The 17,756-nt window shown below is 36.9% G+C and overlaps 1 protein-coding gene across 1 annotated transcript in view; it reads right to left on the reverse strand.

The window, feature by feature from the left end:
• Nucleotides 1-17,756, reverse strand: part of RUNDC3B (RUN domain containing 3B) — a 57,143-nt gene that overhangs the window by 13,879 nt on the left and 25,508 nt on the right. The window contains exons 6-8 of the mRNA XM_068405146.1: nt 15,149-15,229; nt 13,538-13,706; nt 7,813-7,970 (exon numbers count right to left, since the gene is read on the reverse strand). Coding sequence (XP_068261247.1) covers nt 7,813-7,970; nt 13,538-13,706; nt 15,149-15,229 — 408 coding nt within the window. The remainder of the gene's footprint in view (nt 1-7,812; nt 7,971-13,537; nt 13,707-15,148; nt 15,230-17,756) is intronic.

A 17,756-nucleotide genomic window follows, 5' to 3' on the forward strand; every position in this document is an offset into this window, starting at 1 on the left:
AGAGTTCAGGTAAGTTCAGGTAACATTAACAGAGGAAGAAACTCCATGATACATACAATATGCTTTCCAACTAGGAATGTGCATCATTTGCAACTGCGTTGCGTTGAGGCCCTCAAAGGGTCAATAATTCTTCTTATTATTTTGAAAGGCCTTACTTCCCTCTGCTCCCAACCATATAATTTTACATTGGATAAAAATTCTGGAATTTGGAATGCATGAGGTGCTAAAGTCCAAGTAACTTAAAGCTTTCTTGCTTGCTACTTTTATGTAATGCCTTTATCCATGGAAGTGTGGTACGAGAGAAAAGAGAAAGGATGCCACTATAAAAACAGATTTTAGTATTACACATTAGAGACTCAGAAAAGGGGACACATTGCCATGCTAATGTCATTAAGTATGAAAAATGGTCAAAGGAAAGTCCCTACGATTTTCTAACCCACGGGGGCAGAGGACGGGGAGAAAAAAGAAAAAGAAAAGAGAGAGCAGAGAGGAGAGGCTCCTTACAGAAATTAGTATTTTTCACTTTGGAGTCAGCCAGCATTTTACTGTAAATATACCAACACATCTTGTCCTTGAAGACACCAATAACTTCAAAAGCTTTTAACTTTTTAAAAATTTAAGGTTTCTTTTAATACAAACCTTTTAAACCCCCTTTTTAAAGTTCAGAATGAGATATTAAAATATGAGGGTTTAAAAATGAATCCCTCCCTCTCTACTGCATCTTTCAGACTAAATCCTTTGCTTCAGGCTGCTATCAATCTAGAAACTTTTGGCTTCCTGCTGCGCAATCAACCCAGGCAATCCCTCTGGATTCCAAGAACAGTGTGTCCTCTGTCATGTTGGAAGCCTGGCTGCAATTTTCTTTAATTCTGCATATTTCTTTGCTGTGCCTCACTCTGTATGCTCCACTCTGAATTGCAGCTGTCTGTCTGTCCATGTACTATGCCCAGCTGAACTTTTCCTAGTTATGTTTTTAAGCAAAAAAGGAAACTCCTGTGTCTTCACAGGTTTCCACCTCACTGAAAACAGAACTTGCCTTCTTGCTGTCTTTTCCACTCCTTTGTAAAGCAGACCAGACTGCAATACTAAGGATTTAAAACTGCTGCTGCAAACTTGAGGGAGACAGAGGACATACAGGAAGTATTACAAATAAAAGTGTAGCTAATGTGAATTATGGTTTGATAGCAAGGATCCATGAAAGCTTTAAAAGTAAAGAAGGATCAGCATTCTCAGTTTTGACATTCTAGGAAAGAAATTTGCCAAGAAGATTAAACATGAAATTTTAATCTCCCAGTTCCTTTCAATGAGAAAATAAAGCAGCTACAACAAATCTGATTTACTGTATTTAATGCAGTTGAGGAATTCAGTTTCTTAAAAAAAAAAAAAAAGTCTTACAAGAGGCCTATCTGAAAATGAAGGTAAGAGTGTTAAAGAAGTGACCCAGCTTTCCTGTTTCTCCAGATGGTTTAGTTTTTGAGGGAGGATTACAAAGCCAGGCAACCCACATTTAAAGTTTTACTCACAAGGAGACACAAAACACAGGCTAAATTTCAAAGCCTTTGCTCAGACCCTTCTGCTTCTGTTTCCTTGGATGAGCTTTTCTCTGCTTTGTCCCTGACAGCACAGTTATAGCCTACATCCTCTACAACTTTGTGCCTCCGTCTGTGACCCTCTTCTGCCTGCTCTTGGGCAGAATTTTTGTGGCAGCATTCTGAAGGCTCTAGAGCATTTACAAACAGAATCTTGACAAAGCAAGGAAAAGCACAGATACTATTTTCATAAGCAAGTCTTTTAACCACGTGGGGCATGATCAATCTTTGGAAAAGAATCATCTTTGCTACAAAGAATATAGTAAATCTTCCTTTAAGTACTCCATAATAGATCTGATATGACATGGTGTATTTGAAACAGAGAAGCTCATTTTGCCTGAACTTAAACATGTATGAACTTACTCTGGCATGCTGCTCTCACAGAACTATTGTGGCTATGTTCAGGTGCTGCTGAGAGTGAGCTGATGGACTTCTCTGAAAGGCAGGATGCATCAGTCTAAGCTCAATGCAGTGCTAAGGAAAAATACACATGGAGGCAGAGTACTCCAACAGTCAATGCCTAGAAAATAGTGAAGCATAAGTGACAGGCTGTGTACCACTCAGGAGTGGAAACACACACAGAACATATACTGTAATTAAAGAGTGTCACTGATGCAAACAGTCTCTCAGGGTTGCAACGAAACTGTCATTTCCCATCTCTACAAAGACATTTGTATTATCCAGATAGGAACTGCAGTATTGCTGGTTTATCAAACAGCTATATTAAAATATCAAGAAAGAAGTACAAGCACTGTTTGGTCCTTGAAAAGACTGACCAATTCTGAAGTAACAGCCAGACAAATTAAATAAATCTAGCTTTAAGATTTGCTAAAACATACAAAAAATTCTTAATTATACAGACATGCTTAATACAATGTAAGACATGAGTCTCCCTACAATTTAATTTCATTCTTATTTGTGCCATAACCAAAGACAGAATTCCAAACACATAAGAGTTTTCCTGACTTTCCTTCCCTCCACAAAGCACCAGAACAAGACAGGGATATAGGAAGAAACAGCAGAGGGAGATAGAAAACAGAACAGTATAAAATACAGCATAGCCACTGAATTCAAGAAATACATTTTCAATACATGTGACAAATTAAAAAAAAAAAAAAAAATATTGCACCAGTTGGGACAAAGGGGCTGTATCATCTTACACCAGGCACACCAGCCTGAAAACCTGAAAAATATCTTAGGAAGAAACCCATGTTGGTAAACATTATGCAAATCACTATTGTCATTTCAACAAAAATCACAGCAGAAGAAAAACAACTTTAAGATATTTTGAGTGTTTTTTAACCTTTGTATACAATGCTTTCCTTTTTCTTTATAATTTTATTTAAAAAGATTTTTTTGTTAAAGTGATTAGCATCATCTTTTATAACATCAGTGAGTCACTATGCAGGAGGTGAGTCACTATTCAGGAAATTGATAGAATCTGTCTTGTAATCATACATCAATATTTAACATATATAAATATCAATTTCAGATGCAGAATCTGAACTTTAAACTGACAAAGATCAGCAGTTTGCCGTAGACACAGGTAGCGTGTAAGCCAAAAGACAGACTAAGAATCACCTTAAGGGGGAAAAAAGCCTGTTTAAGCTGAGATAAAGAGTTTTAATGCAAGGATGATGTAGGCAAACTGTTCCAGATTTTGCCCAGTCACTTCTTTGACTGAGCTAACTAGTCCTTCAAGGCAGTGGTCTCCAAAGTGAGGTGTGTGAGACAATCCTTTGGGGTACAGGAAGAAAATACTTTTTGTACTGTTAATAAATGAAAAAAAATAGTGTTTATTTCATCTTCACCTCATCCTTTTTAATTTCAATTTTAATGTATGATTTATAATGTACATAATATATTAGTACAGTAGTACATGTATATAATTTATAAATAAATAAATATACCTATATTAGGGGGGGCGTGCTCAGAATTTTTTTACTGGTGGGGTGTGCAATCAAATGTCTCTCTGCTCCAAAAGACATTCAACACTTCTTTGCACGATCTTAGAAAAGGAAGAAATGGCTGCCTCTGAGTTTTGAATACTCCAGGATACAGTTCCTTGATGATTTGGGATCCCTCTCCCATCACATTTTCAATGTTATGGAATTCAAACTATTTTCTTCAGTTAGACAAACCATGGATCACAGGCTTCTCTTGGCTGTCCTCCTGTGAGCTGTTATTTTTAAGCACTTAAGAACTGTTAAGAACTGCCCCACCCTCACTGTAAAAATACACTATTTCTATAGAAGAGTGGAGCCTAAAGCACTGTTCTCCAATGTTCAATTACAAGTCCCAGGCAAAAAACACATCCCAGTGACGGCAAACGCTCCTGAAGAAAGCAAATGAAAGCCAGAATATGTCTGATCATTATTACAACTGACATATATCACTAGGCAATCACTTCATCTGGAGATGCTGAAAGTGTGGTAAAAGAGGAAGCTCTTCTTAGAATAGAACAGAATAGTTCCAGTTGGAAGGGACTTAAAACGATCATCTAGTCCAACTGCCTGATCACTTCAGGGCTGACCAAAAGTTAGAGCATGTTATTAAGGGCATTGTCCCTTAAACACTGACAGGTTTGGGGCATCGATCACCTCTCTAGAAAGTCTGTTGCAGTGTTTGACCACCCTCTCAGCACAGAAGTGTTTCCTAATATCTAGTCTGAACCTTCTTCTTGATCAGCTATGCATTAGTTTAAACATGTCGAACTGATGATCGAGGGGTCTATTGCAGTTTCACTTTTCTAACTTGATTTGCCATCAGACATCTGCCAGCAAAGTGAGACGTCCAATCCCCAGATGGGCGGGCATATTACTAAGAAATCCAATTAAGCTGAGAGACACAAAAAAAAGGTTACTCTTTTGTGAATAACTAATTCAATAAATTTTAAGTTTCACTATTTTCCAGATATTGGTATTCCCGAGATACATGAAATGGCCTTTAACAAAACTGAAAACTCTGTTGTTCATTGTAGTTTGGATACTCAAGTGTGTGAGACAAAGTTAAGAATACTGAAAATTGTAGAACATTAAGTTTTGCATAGCAGCTGTAAAAGAAAAATTACTTCCGAGTTTCTCCAGTCTCCTATCTCCATATTTATTTCATGCTTTACAGCAAACTGCCTTATTAAAGGTTGTTCTGGTTTGGCCCAAACCAGGCCAATTAGTCTTAGAGAAACCAAGGTCACTGCTAAATTCCTCACTGCTTATGAGTGAAGAGCCAAAGGGGGGTCGCAGCTGCAGGGGGGAGCAGACAGGGCAGGTGACCCAAGATTGACCAACAAGGTATTCCATCCCACACACGTCATTCTCACTTTCCTATTTATCACTAACCCACTGCCTCCTGGAGGTGGGGCCCAGGAGGGAGGGGCCCTCCTGTCTCCCACTGATTGGTACCAGCTTTGCCAATTTTCCAGTTAAAAGCCTGCAGGTGTGATGGCAGGGGGAGCTTTTGCATTTTCCCCTCTGCCCATGCTGGGTGGAGCTACTGCATTTTCCCCTCTGCCCGTGCTGGGGGAGCAACTCTGCCCAAGGAGGATTTCCAAGCTCTCGATCTTGGTTTTGTATATATTTGTATATATTTGATTATTTCTATTATTGTTATTATACCTTTTTCATTACTATAGTTTATTAAAACTGTTTTAACTTTCCAACCCGTAAGTCTCTCTCCCTTTTCCCTTTCCCTTCGGGTGGGGGGGAGGGTTAACAGAGAGCATCTGCCACCTGGTTAATAGCCAGCCCAGCTTTAAACCGTGACAAAGGTGAATATGGAAAAGTTTCTCTGTAGGTAATCTAGTTTATAACCTGAAGACCTTGTTGATCACAAGTATTATTTGGTTTCCAAGTCAGCAACAATAACAACCTCTACTGCCAAGAAAGTCAGATCTCTATTCCCCACCCCCACTTTTTCTTTTTTTTGGAAGGCAAACCTAGACATAGACACAAATTCTGCCCAAATCCACTGAGAATGTAGGTAAAACATTTTGACTTGCATGCCTGTGAAATACCATTTTGGAAATATCAACAAATACTTACTCAACAGAAATCTGAAGCGGTAGAACTTGCTACCTTAACAACAACAGCCAGTGGAATAGAAAAGCATCATTAAAAAGAAAATAGAGAATGTTTATTTATAATAGTTTCCATTACACAGCAAATGATCCTAAATCAGATCTCAAAGTGTTTTACAAACAGTAATATAATATGCCTCGGACAGAATCACAATCCCAAACTTGCTCTTAGCTGCTGGTAAAGAATTCAAAAAAATTACAGCATACATTCACTACCTCAAAATGCTATTAATGATAGGGAAGCAAAACACTAAGATTTGGAATTACATGAACACCATTCTAAAATGTCTGGACCATAAAAAGCAATTGGCCAAACTCATGCCTCATTACAGACACATTAGTGATACAACATATTCTGCTGCCAGGTCACCCTTGGACAGAATTAAAAAAAAAAAAAAAAAGAGAGCAGGAAAAAACATGTATGAAAGAATGATTACAAGATGTTAATTACAACTGGTGTTCACCATCAGAAACCTGCTAGGAAAATCCCTTCCCTCTCCCCAGTAAGGAACTATGAGTTCCTAACACACTTTAGAAGAGTTCTTCTCATAGGCACGCTACACTCACAGCAATAACAATGCAAAATACCTAGTGTAGTCTGGGTTCCTGACTGCAGTGTCTCATACACAGCTATACAAGAACACACTGTCAAAATACAACAGAATTGCTCCACAATTTGAGTCTTTACATAAGAAAGCCAGCAAACAAAACCAAACCCCAAAGACTGAGATCTTTAGAACAGTCTGATTGCATATAGCTCAGCTAAAAATTAACAGCAGGTTTGAACATTCAAAATTTCCAAGTATATGAGTGGTTTTAAATGAGCTCACACCTCCCTCACACCTTCCCCAAAATAACCAGGGAGGCCAAAGAAGTATAACATGAATTATTAGCTAAATCAGTAAGTTCAGAAAAGAACTCAAGAAGAGGTATCTCTCAAAAGCTTACAGGCAATCACAACAAGAAAAAAAAAAAAAGACTCTGAAAAACATCTTTTTTCTTCCTTGACCCTGAAATTGGCATAAATAAAATGCAAATACTGTATTCCTGAGGATCTGAATAAAATCCATTTCAAGCACTAGCAATAAAATGATCTACCACAAGACAGAGAGGGGAAGGGGTAGGGGGAAAGCAAGCTTTGTTTACAAGGTAGAAGTACTTTTTACTGCATAGAAAAGACCCTTCCGGGTGGTGCCTCTGTGAGACGTTAGGCAGAGGGAACCAAAATACCCCAAAGCCATCTTTATATTCTCTTCATCCTGGAGTGTTTAAAAGGCCACAGACGACTTTCATTTTACTTCAGGGTTCAGACACATACAGATTACTCCAGATATAAGCTAAAATAATTTATCTTGTATTTGTTACGAACAGAATGGAACACACAATTGCTTCAGATGTGTACTATAGCAGTCTCATGCCAATTTATCACCACACAGTGAGTCTTCCATCTATCTCGGTCTTTAAACATTACCAGGGAGTCTGTCTGCAAAAGGACAGTACCTCTATACCCAACAGACGGGGCTGGGAGGATAAACTACCTAAAATTTGAGTATCTTATGATCCTTATCATACTAAGAGTCACACATGCTAATAAAAAATTAAGCCTTTTCCTGTTGTTTTAGCATTTTGCATTGCACTGAAGAAAGGGTGAGTGTCAAACTATTTCATCAGTTTGAATATTTTTAGGACTACTAGATGAAATTCTACTGTTTCTGAGCCCCATGCAAACAAAACAGAATCTATGCAAATAAATATTTCTTTATCCTCTCTTGCCTAACATTTTAAAAACAGCGTTCAAAAGGAAGCTGCTTCCAATTTTTTTAAGGGTAGCCTTAAAGCTGGAAGTAATAAAATACAAAGAACATTTTATAAAAATGTGTTAAAAATTTAAGCAAGTTTACTGTAAGCCATTTCAGATTAAAAAAAACTTTCTCAGAATTATTCTGTCTTACACTACTGCAGTTTTCAGGGGAGCCATTTCTGAATATAAGACTTGTCAGGAAAAAAAAAAAGCTAAAATACATCGATTTCTTTAAGAAGTTTTACTCATTTCCACAGGACCATAAGTTCTTAGTATTGTACAGTTAAATAAGTTAAATAAATTAAGTAATACTGCTCTAACAACATTTCTCCATTATTCTAACTTACAACTGGTCTTGCAGTTCCACAATGATATATTCCAGCTGTTCCTTCTCCATTTTATGGGCTAGATCCATATCTTCAATTCTTTGTAACAGCAGTTTATTCTGTGAGACAGATTCAGATAGCTGGTTTTCTCTGAGTCGTACCAATTCTTCAAGGTAACCCTGGAAATAAGTGTTGGAAAGCCTTATAGAACACACTATCAAAAAAACTTTGCAGTATGTACATTTATATTTTTCTGGTTTAAGATGTATACAGTTGTACTTTGGTTTTGTTGTAGGTTTGTTTTTTTTTTAATTTTTAAACAGACTAGTAAATTGACTTAAGATTAGTATGATGATTCCTAATAGGTATGAAGAAAATTATGTACTTATTTATATTTCTGCAAAGGAATAGAATAATGGATGAAAGAATGAGACAGGAATGCCACCAGCATGAAACACTAATCCATTTTTCAAAAACAACATAGAACAGTCACTGGTACAGGAAAAAGATCAGAACTCTACAACTTAACAGATGCAGGATGTTAGATATTGTGTAAGAAGGACAACAGTAGGATGTATCTATAGGGATCTGTATAGTTAATGAAAAGGATCCAGAATTATTATTAAAAAATATCCAATATTATTTTAAAGTTTCTTTGAAAACTTCAAAGATATCACACATTAAAATTACAAAGAAGAAAGTTATTGAAATAAATAGTCATCTACAGTAAAGCATAAGGTAGGACAACTGGTGAAGGTCACTTCTTTGAGTAACATTGGACACATACAGCTGGAATGTGCATGTGCATTTATGTCACCGTTTTTCCAGCGGATACTATAAAAAATGTGGGACAGTCCTAATCACACTCTAACTACTTAGTCAATTACAAAAATCCACAATGTGAGTATTTAACAGCAGCTGTGATGGGACACTGGTCACAAAGTATGTTCACAAATTACACAGCTCGTTACAATACTAAGGAGCTATTTCTTTTTCTTCTTCAAGCACAGTCCCAGTGCGTCAGATGCTAGTAACTACTTATCAATTCTGAGCTACAGCTGGATACAATAAGTCTAATACTGCATAAAATTTTGCACATTCCTTGAAGCCTGTGGAAAAATGTGTAACTCTTTCATGGGTGCCGACATAAAAAAATAAATTTAAAAAGGTGATTTTCATAGACACAGAAGAGGCATAGTCCTGTTGAGTAAGAAAACAGGTTTCATGTTAGCTGATCAGTAAAAAGCTACTAATATAATTCATCACCACAAAGATTACCAAGGGTTTGGAGCATCTCTCATAGGAGAGGAGGCAGAAAGAGCTGGGATTGCTCAGTCCAGGGTTGGGAGGGGAGGGAAGAGGGGGAGGAAGAGAATCATATCAAGTGTGTCAATATTTAACAGGAGGGTGTAAAGAGGATGGAGTCAGATTCTTCCCAGGGGTATCCAGTGAAAAGAGGTAACAGGCACAAATTGAAATACAGGAAACTATTTAGATGTAGGAAAAAACTTTTTTTTTTAATTTTATTTTTAAATGAACACTGGAACAGGTTGTCCAGACAGGCTGGGGAGTCTGTATCCTTGAGATATTCACAGCCCGACTGAGCATGGTGCTGAGCAATCTGCTCTAGTCTACCTTTTTTTCAGCAGGGGAGTTGGACTAGACAATCTCGAGGTGCCATCTGACCACAACTCTTCTGTAATTCTATGATTACATACAATTAATCCACTGGATATATTTATATTTGATAGGAATTTATTTTAGTCTCAGTACAAATTCCACCCTTTTCAGTATGCCTAGTCCTGCTCCATCAAATGTTAGTGTTATCTTGACTGTTAAGGTACTTGGAGCTCTACGTAGTGCTTTGAAAGCACTAAATGATGCATTAGGACATACAAAAATTTCCTGCCTCCCAGAAATGTCAAACAAACATTTTACAAAAAGATTTTAGATATGAAGCATCAGTATCAGAAACAGAATACTATGAACAGTAAATACTTCTATCTATAATAACATGGAGATGCATCATCCCACCAGTGGAAGCATATAAAACTCCAGTATAAACAGTACACAAAGAATTTAGGAGTTTACTACACAAAAGTGAACAGTTTACACCATTCCAAAATAGGGAAGGGATAACTTCCACATAAGTAACAAATGTGTAAACTATGACTCATTAATCTGGACAAGAGACAACTTGGAAAAGACAAAACTCATCATATTTCCAGAGTGGCCTGGAGAGGGCAGGAAGAAAGAGACTGTTCATAATTTTTTAAAATACAAGAGCTAGGCACCATAAAGTGAAGACAGTAAGAGCCAGATTCAAAAGACAGAAAAGGAGATGGCTTTTCACACAACAGACGGTAGGTATGCAGAATGCTTTGCCAAAAAAATGATTTGGATGCTAAAAATTTACACGGGGTCAAGGGGATATTTGACAAGTATTTGGAAGAGAGATCCATCATTGGGTTACTGAACAGACAAATTTTATCAGCTTCAGGAAGTCCTTGAGCTGATATACGTTGGCCAAGAAAGTATTAGAGGAAAAGCAATGCATATACATTTGCTTTGTGTTTATTCTTTCCTCCACATCTACTTTGGGCAAGGATCCAAAATAGGATAGTAGGATAACCAAAGATTCTTGGTCTAAAACAGCATAGCGTTGTTGATCCAATAAAGCAACGCAAGGATTTACCTTGCTAAAATAATACCTGACCCTATCCTACCATTCAAACAACTCAGAAGACACAGGTACCTATCTTAGCTGAAATCAAATTGCTTGTCATATTGTGACCCTGGTAAACTTCATTCACTGTGCTATTAATGACTGCACATACCTACTTAGGAGGCACAGAAGGAATTTATCATTGTTTGCAGAAAGTGAATGAAGGATCTATCAGACTCACTATATCAGTTACTAAAAATACATTATTTTCAACTTGGTCTTCTTGTCACAAACATCCAGTTTTCCACCATACAGAATGTCAGAAACCCCTCTGAAAGAAAACACTCTGTCTCTGATTAACAAGTACCTTCTGCACTTTGTGCAACTAGATTGTTGCTGCAACTTACTGCCATGAAAAAGGTCCCGAAGAGGGAAAGAGAGAAACACTCAGGAAAGGAGCTCTATTCCATAGTCCATCTAACATCTTAGTGGTCATTTGTTCAACTTATAATAGAACAGATGTAGTATAGTTGAAGTGAATTAAATAAAAATTTGGCAGGCATATCCCAAATGAAAATTAGACGATGGAAAATTTTCTGTATGTGGGAATAAAAAAGTTATTTTGCTGATGCAATTGTCAAATAGGCATTCTAAAGGACAATTAGGAAAGTGTCAACGGCTGTCAGAGTAGCTACCATTTTGAAAACTGTATTAAATGCACCAAAGTTTTCCAAGAGTTACCACAAAACTGACTTGAATTCACCCCTACATTGGTTGACTATAGAAGTTGGCAGTTCATTAAGAGAATGCTACAAGTAATAATGTGACTCACTAAAATATTACTGCTCAAAAATTTGAAATACTCAGTATCAGATCAGTGAATAACTTCCCATGGAATAGAAATAAATGTTTCTTGATCTTAGATTCATGAATAAACCAAAACCTCCATTTGATGCTACAGCCACGGAAGATGCTAGTGGATTTGGACACCATGTTTCAATATTGTTTCTATAGATGTCTGTCACAACTTTGATGGGGTATCCTTTATGGGGTATCCTTGGATATGAACCACCTGGATGTACCAAGAAAATAAACATCCACCTATTTTGTTCGCTTCAGTGCTTCTCCAGAGCTGATGACACTTCCCTCATTAAACTCCAAAATATTTTACATTCTTCAGGGCAGGAGGGAAGAGCGGAGTTCAAACCGAACCTATGTTTTTGTCTGGACACAAGGATGAAATGCTGTCTTGAATACATTCCTGTGCTTCAGGGACTGTTAGGGTGGGAAGGAAAAGGTTTTAATTTTGTTTGTGTGTTTGAAGACATTCCTTTTGAACGGCACATTTTGGTTTACAAAAGCAGGGAAAATGTCCTATTTCAAAAATGAGAAATCTAAGGGACCAGAAAGAGAAAAGAAATAATTCTATGCATATTTTTAAAAAATATCTCTCACATCTATCATCCCACAGTAAGTCTGACTTTTTCAGTGTTACTTAGAAGAAACTTTAAGTAGGTTCTCTCACATGCATTAAAGTAAACCAACTTTGATTCTACCCATTCCGTATTAAGACTGGCAATTAGTAATCCATAGCTATGTTTACTCTTAACGAATTGAATATAGCCACGACTCCTTCTCAGGTATATTTTCACAGTCTGGCTACATCTATACTAAAACTCAAGTTCCGAAGGACCATGTCTGAAATCATACTGGTTATTTGGAATGATCACTGACAAACACTAATTCAGAAACCATGACCTTAAATAATCTGGGACAGTGCTAGTTGCCCCAGGCAAAAACCATGCCAACAATCACTCTTAGAATTTATATATGTATGTGACCGAGTTGGTACCAGGACCTGGGCCACAATTAATGTAATGGGTGCCAACTGGCAGAAGACCCATTCTAGATCCCATCTGACCCTCTCTTTTTTCTTTTTCTTTTTTTTTTTTTTTTAAAAAAATCTTTCTTCTTCTCAGTACAATAAAAACTAGAAAGGCAGAGGGATAATCTTGTGATTCTAATGCACCAAACTACGGGAAGTAATTACACCTCCAAGCACCCTTACGTAGTTACAGCCTTTCATACTGTTTACTGTGTTCAGAGTTTCACCAAAATCAAATTCTGACATTAGGAAAAAAGAATACTAAAAATACTAATAAAGTTCTTTAATAACATTAACCATTTGTCTTTTATTTTTCTTCCCTTTCATTTTTCCTGACCCCTCCTTTCTTTTTCTGTACACTATTTCTTCAGTGTCTATGAACAGTCTTCCCACTTCTCTCTGCCACTAGCTAATATGCGTTGTTGTCTCTGTAGTTGTAATATGCTGTTATGAAAAACTGACAAGCACTTTGCTTTTAAAAATACTAAAAAGTTTGGACACATACTTCACTTCACCTTTAACTTACAGTATTTTGGGTTGTAGAGGGAGAACCTACCTTTGGTTTCCATAACAACATTCAATATGCCACCTGAATTATCAAAATCAAATACAAACACACTTTTTTTTTCCCATTCTAGCTTGAAGCAGGTCTTTAAACTATATATTCTTAAAACCCATCTGAGTATCACTGAGAAGATAGTTCTGCTTTTCATTCCTAGATGGATTACTTTGCTGATCATTTTTGTTGACTCTAAGACTAAATGTTAACATTTAACATCACTATCATTATAAAAGCCTTCAACTGGCAGTCTACCTACATCAGTAAAATTATATGGCCTCTAAGGAAGAGGTAAATCATGTGGACACTCGTGTTCACTTCAAGCTCGCAACCTAATAGCTTCAGGGATGCACTGCCTGTAACTCTGAGATTGGAAAAAGGAGCCAAAGCTTCTACATTAGACTGTGAAATCTGATCTCCGAATTATTATTCTCTTGTCCCTCTCCCCAAACCTCTTTTCCCTCAAATCAATGAGCAAAGATACTTAGATACTCTGAGGATCGTAAAATGTAAGACCATTTACATGAAGCTAAATAATATTTAATATATTTTTCTGCCTTTACTTAAACGGATATGTCACCAGTTGGCTGGTGATGAGCTTTGGCTTCATCACCTCCGCAAAAAACTAATCTTTTACCTTCTGTTCCAATGCAAGCCGGTACTTCTGTTCTACCCTTTTGCATTTGTTGTACCAACTGTTTTCATCTGTGATGAAAGGAGGACCAATGTTCTCTGGAGTGCTGCCTTCACTGCCACTACTGCCCAGCGTTCTTAGCTCTTCTTCATCACTGCTGATGCTGTCAGAACTGAAGGGTTATATTTATTAGCCAAGTGAAAAGCTGTATTTGTTAAAATGCAAATTCCCCTTGAAATTAAAGCACCACAGTTCTTAAAGATATGTAAAGCTCTATAAACCAAAAAGAATTGAAATGCTGGGATAGGACAGATCACCAAATACAACTTATATTTCAAGCTTTTATTTGTACAGCCACCTAAAGAATGGGCAAAGATTTGCTTGCGATCTTAGGCAAGTTGTCTTAGGCAAGTCAGACAACTGTATGTGGGATACTCTCCTGGAATAGAAAGGGCCAATGCATTACAATATGCTATCTAAGGAAGTAGTAACTTAATCTTTCCTTCACAAATTCAGGGCAAAGAGTAGTATCTGAAAATAAATTATATTTGTTTCTAAAAATGCATAAAAATAAAAAAGTGATTGTCATTATGTTAAATCATGATAAATTTAAATGAGCGTGTATAGTTATGGTTATAGTGAAGACCATGTGCCTGTTATTTCACAGAACACAAGTATCTCCCTACATAGTAGGCAGATTCATCGTCAAAATATCTCCATATCATCCAGAATCAATGTATGCCAGAGAATTCAGACATCTATCTCAAAGACAAGTATTTTAATTTATCCCAACACCCATTTGAAATCTTCCATTACAACTATGCTTTCCACTACATTAACAGCATTTACTAGGTTTTTTAAGTAGTGATTCCTGCAACCCCATGATCCTGCTGGGATGCAAATTCTGCTTTAACAGAACTATGCAATTTGTCATTAACATGTAAGTTAATAAGAACATCAAGAGAATAACTAGGATGTTTTGTGTTCAGTTGTACATCTTCAAGACTACTAACCCCAACTGCTTTCTTCACTTTGGCAAACCTAACAGCAGAACACATCCCATTAATTTCCATGCTTTTTGGAGATGCCAGATTGCTATCTGATCTGTTAGACAGTGATCATTCTTTTTATTATCAATCATATGGCTGATCAGAGGAGCAAAATGTAGCTGTAAGGTCAAGATTATATATGCAACTGGTCATAACTTTCTATTACGTGCTAACTGCTCATAGTGCATACTGCTTATCTGTCATATCTTACCCTTTACCATGGCATATATAATTTTTACTTACAAAATAACTACTTCTAAGTTTATGGCTACACAGAAAAGGCCGAAGAGAAAGGACAACTTGGTCTGGTGATCTTCAAAAGAAATAAAAATTTGTTTCCCACTGAACTGTGATTCTACTCCAAGTAAACCAAGTTAGCATGACTCACTCTGATGAGTCATGTAATAATTCCACCCGTCTGAAAGAGCAAGGTAGCTGAGTGCACGGGTTTGTATTTAGATATGGATATTATTTTGAATGTGAAATGAAAATTAAGAGGCCCCATATGAAGTATAATTTTGCCAATGAAATAAAATTTTAAAAAGCTGTGTAAAGATAAAAGTACCTTTGGGTGAACTTCAAGTATGGTGTATAATCTATGACAGCTGGAAAGCTGCCATCCAATCCCTCACCCTTCAGACAAAAACTGATAAAACAGAGAAACAATGATAAGATTATAACAAGAAAATTAAATGACAGTGACAGTTGAATCTTACCAATGTGAAATTTGATTTTTCTTAATTTTTTGGTAATAAGAAAGGCCTAGACTATTTAACACTGAAATCCTACTCAGCTGAGCTAGACTGTTTAATATTAAATGAGAGTCACTGAGTATGTTATAGGATAATGAAAACCCCAACAAACAGAAATTCCACATTATCAGGGAATAGATCAGGGCAAGTGGTATAAACCCTAATTTTTAAATATTCACTTTTATTCTGAAAATACAGATGGATTGCAAGAGAATAACAGGAAAAGGAAAGCTGAAGCAAGAGAAACAGAAGAGCTACAGACGAGCTTGGAATCTTCAGTATTTAAGCTCATTTAAAGTGTTTGCAGAGTGCTTATGTAACCATCCTAATAACTTTAAGTCAAAAATCAGTTCTAAAAAATATTTCAGAGTCTTTCTCCTTTCAGATACTTTCTGGCATTGGGCTGCAGGAAGATGATGAACACTAATGAAACTAACTTGCAGAAAATGTTCTTAAATGGCTGTAGCTTTATAAAGCTCTCATCTACATTGTATTCTTTTTGTACTGGATATAAAAGAATGTATTTGAATCATGTTTAATTATCAGAAGTGACAAAATTAATTATGCTTCCACAAAGCTCATATTCCTCACACCTCCTATTTCTGTCATCAAAAATCAGATTCTAGTAGGACACAGCTTTTGCTAACTTAATTGCAAAGTGCCATTTTTGATAACGTGGTCACTTAAGTGGTATTTGGGAAGTACATCTGAAGGGTTTTATTTCCCTAAGAAAAGAAGAGTAAAGAAAACAACAAAAAACACCCCTGCAAAACCACAATTTTTAGAAGTAGATACATAATTCCACATTGTTGTGGGGGTGGGGGAAACTATTTAGATTCTGTTCTCACCTGGGTTCCCCCATCTCCACCTCAAAGTCTTATTTACAGTTCCACATAGATAAGCCAGTCAACATTTATAAGAGATTGTTTGAAGTGAAAAAAAAAAATTCTCAAATATAATATGCAAAGAATGGCTACAGCTTCTCAGCCATTCAAACCACATTACTATGAATTATATGTGACACAATAAAAATGCTCCTGTAGCACCATGTTCCTATTTTGCCCAGAAGATTTCTAGGCTCTTAAAAGCTGCACTGACAAAAACTTAAATGTCTCCAACAAGAACCAATCATTACTCTGAATGCTATTAACAGATACCTATAAATATGCTTATATTAGAAATCAGAGGACAAAGGAAGAACAAGCGCACTCATACAACTAAGCTCTGATGCTGGTAGTATGTATCACTGAGGCTTATGTGAGACAAACACAATCGATGATTATTTATGGAAGGATTTACATACTGCAGATCTACTCTTGCTATGCTGCTTATTCATGTATAGCTATAGTCCTTCCAAGTATAGTGCTAATACAGAAGCAGTTTAATTTCACATAGTCCAAAGCTTAAACTAATCAAATCTGGTAAGATTTGAATTTGCTGTACACAAGGCTAGCTCTCTTTACCATCCTGCAGCACACTTCCGTTCCCCCAGAACATATGTTGAGGATGCAGTTAAGCCAATCTAGTGACTAAATGCTAGCAAAAGAAGCTATTCTGCATTTTCAACCTCTCCCTCCCTGTTTTTTCTTTCTTCTTCTTTTTAAACCTCAACCAGACATTACACATTAAACCCCAACAATCCTTCCCCTTCTGATAGTGGTATTTGCACTTATCTGACTCCATGATGAGCTAGTTCAGCCATCAGGACCTGATTTTTTAGGGTTTTTTTTCCCCTTTAGCACCCAGTTGCAGTTCCACAGGCAACTGAACTAAATGCTCACTGTCAGCAGAAAGGGAAGACATTACTCAATCCTTTTCATTCCTTCTCTTCTCTAAGCTTTATGGTCCCACCATCCCTGCCACTAATAGGATGCTTCTGTGAACCAAACTAGCTAACAACAAAAGAACTATCCTGTCTTCTTACTGGATATGTTTTTTCACTCTTTAACAAGTTAAGCTGGCTCACAGAAGGGTCCAACAAGCCTCAAACCTGGTATAAGGGTACCTAAGCAGGAGTAAGTCTCCAAAGGCCTTTTGGCAACAGTTAATCACTCAGTACATCCAGTGAGCCTATGTGCAGTTTTCCGTCAGTTTATCTCCTAAACTGGTTTGTGACAAGCATTTATGCTGCTGCAGGGTAAATACTAACAGTGTACTGCCAGAAGACTGGAGAAAAGCATTATCACTCTCCTTTTCCCTATGGTATATTATGAAACCCTTCCCAAGTGGCTCTGTACAAGGCTAAGTGGGCCCAACCAGCCATATTAACAGGGCCTTGCACCAGCCAGGTTTGATCTTTTCACAGGCACTCTAGTCTTTGTATCTTGGTGATGTTTTTTTTATATATATATACACATACCAAGATGTGTTTTATATTATCTAGAGTGTGCTTGCACCTTCATTACCCCAAAACACAGAATT

Source organism: Nyctibius grandis, chromosome 7 (assembly GCF_013368605.1).
Source record: "Nyctibius grandis isolate bNycGra1 chromosome 7, bNycGra1.pri, whole genome shotgun sequence".
Lineage (NCBI taxonomy): Eukaryota > Metazoa > Chordata > Aves > Nyctibiiformes > Nyctibiidae > Nyctibius > Nyctibius grandis.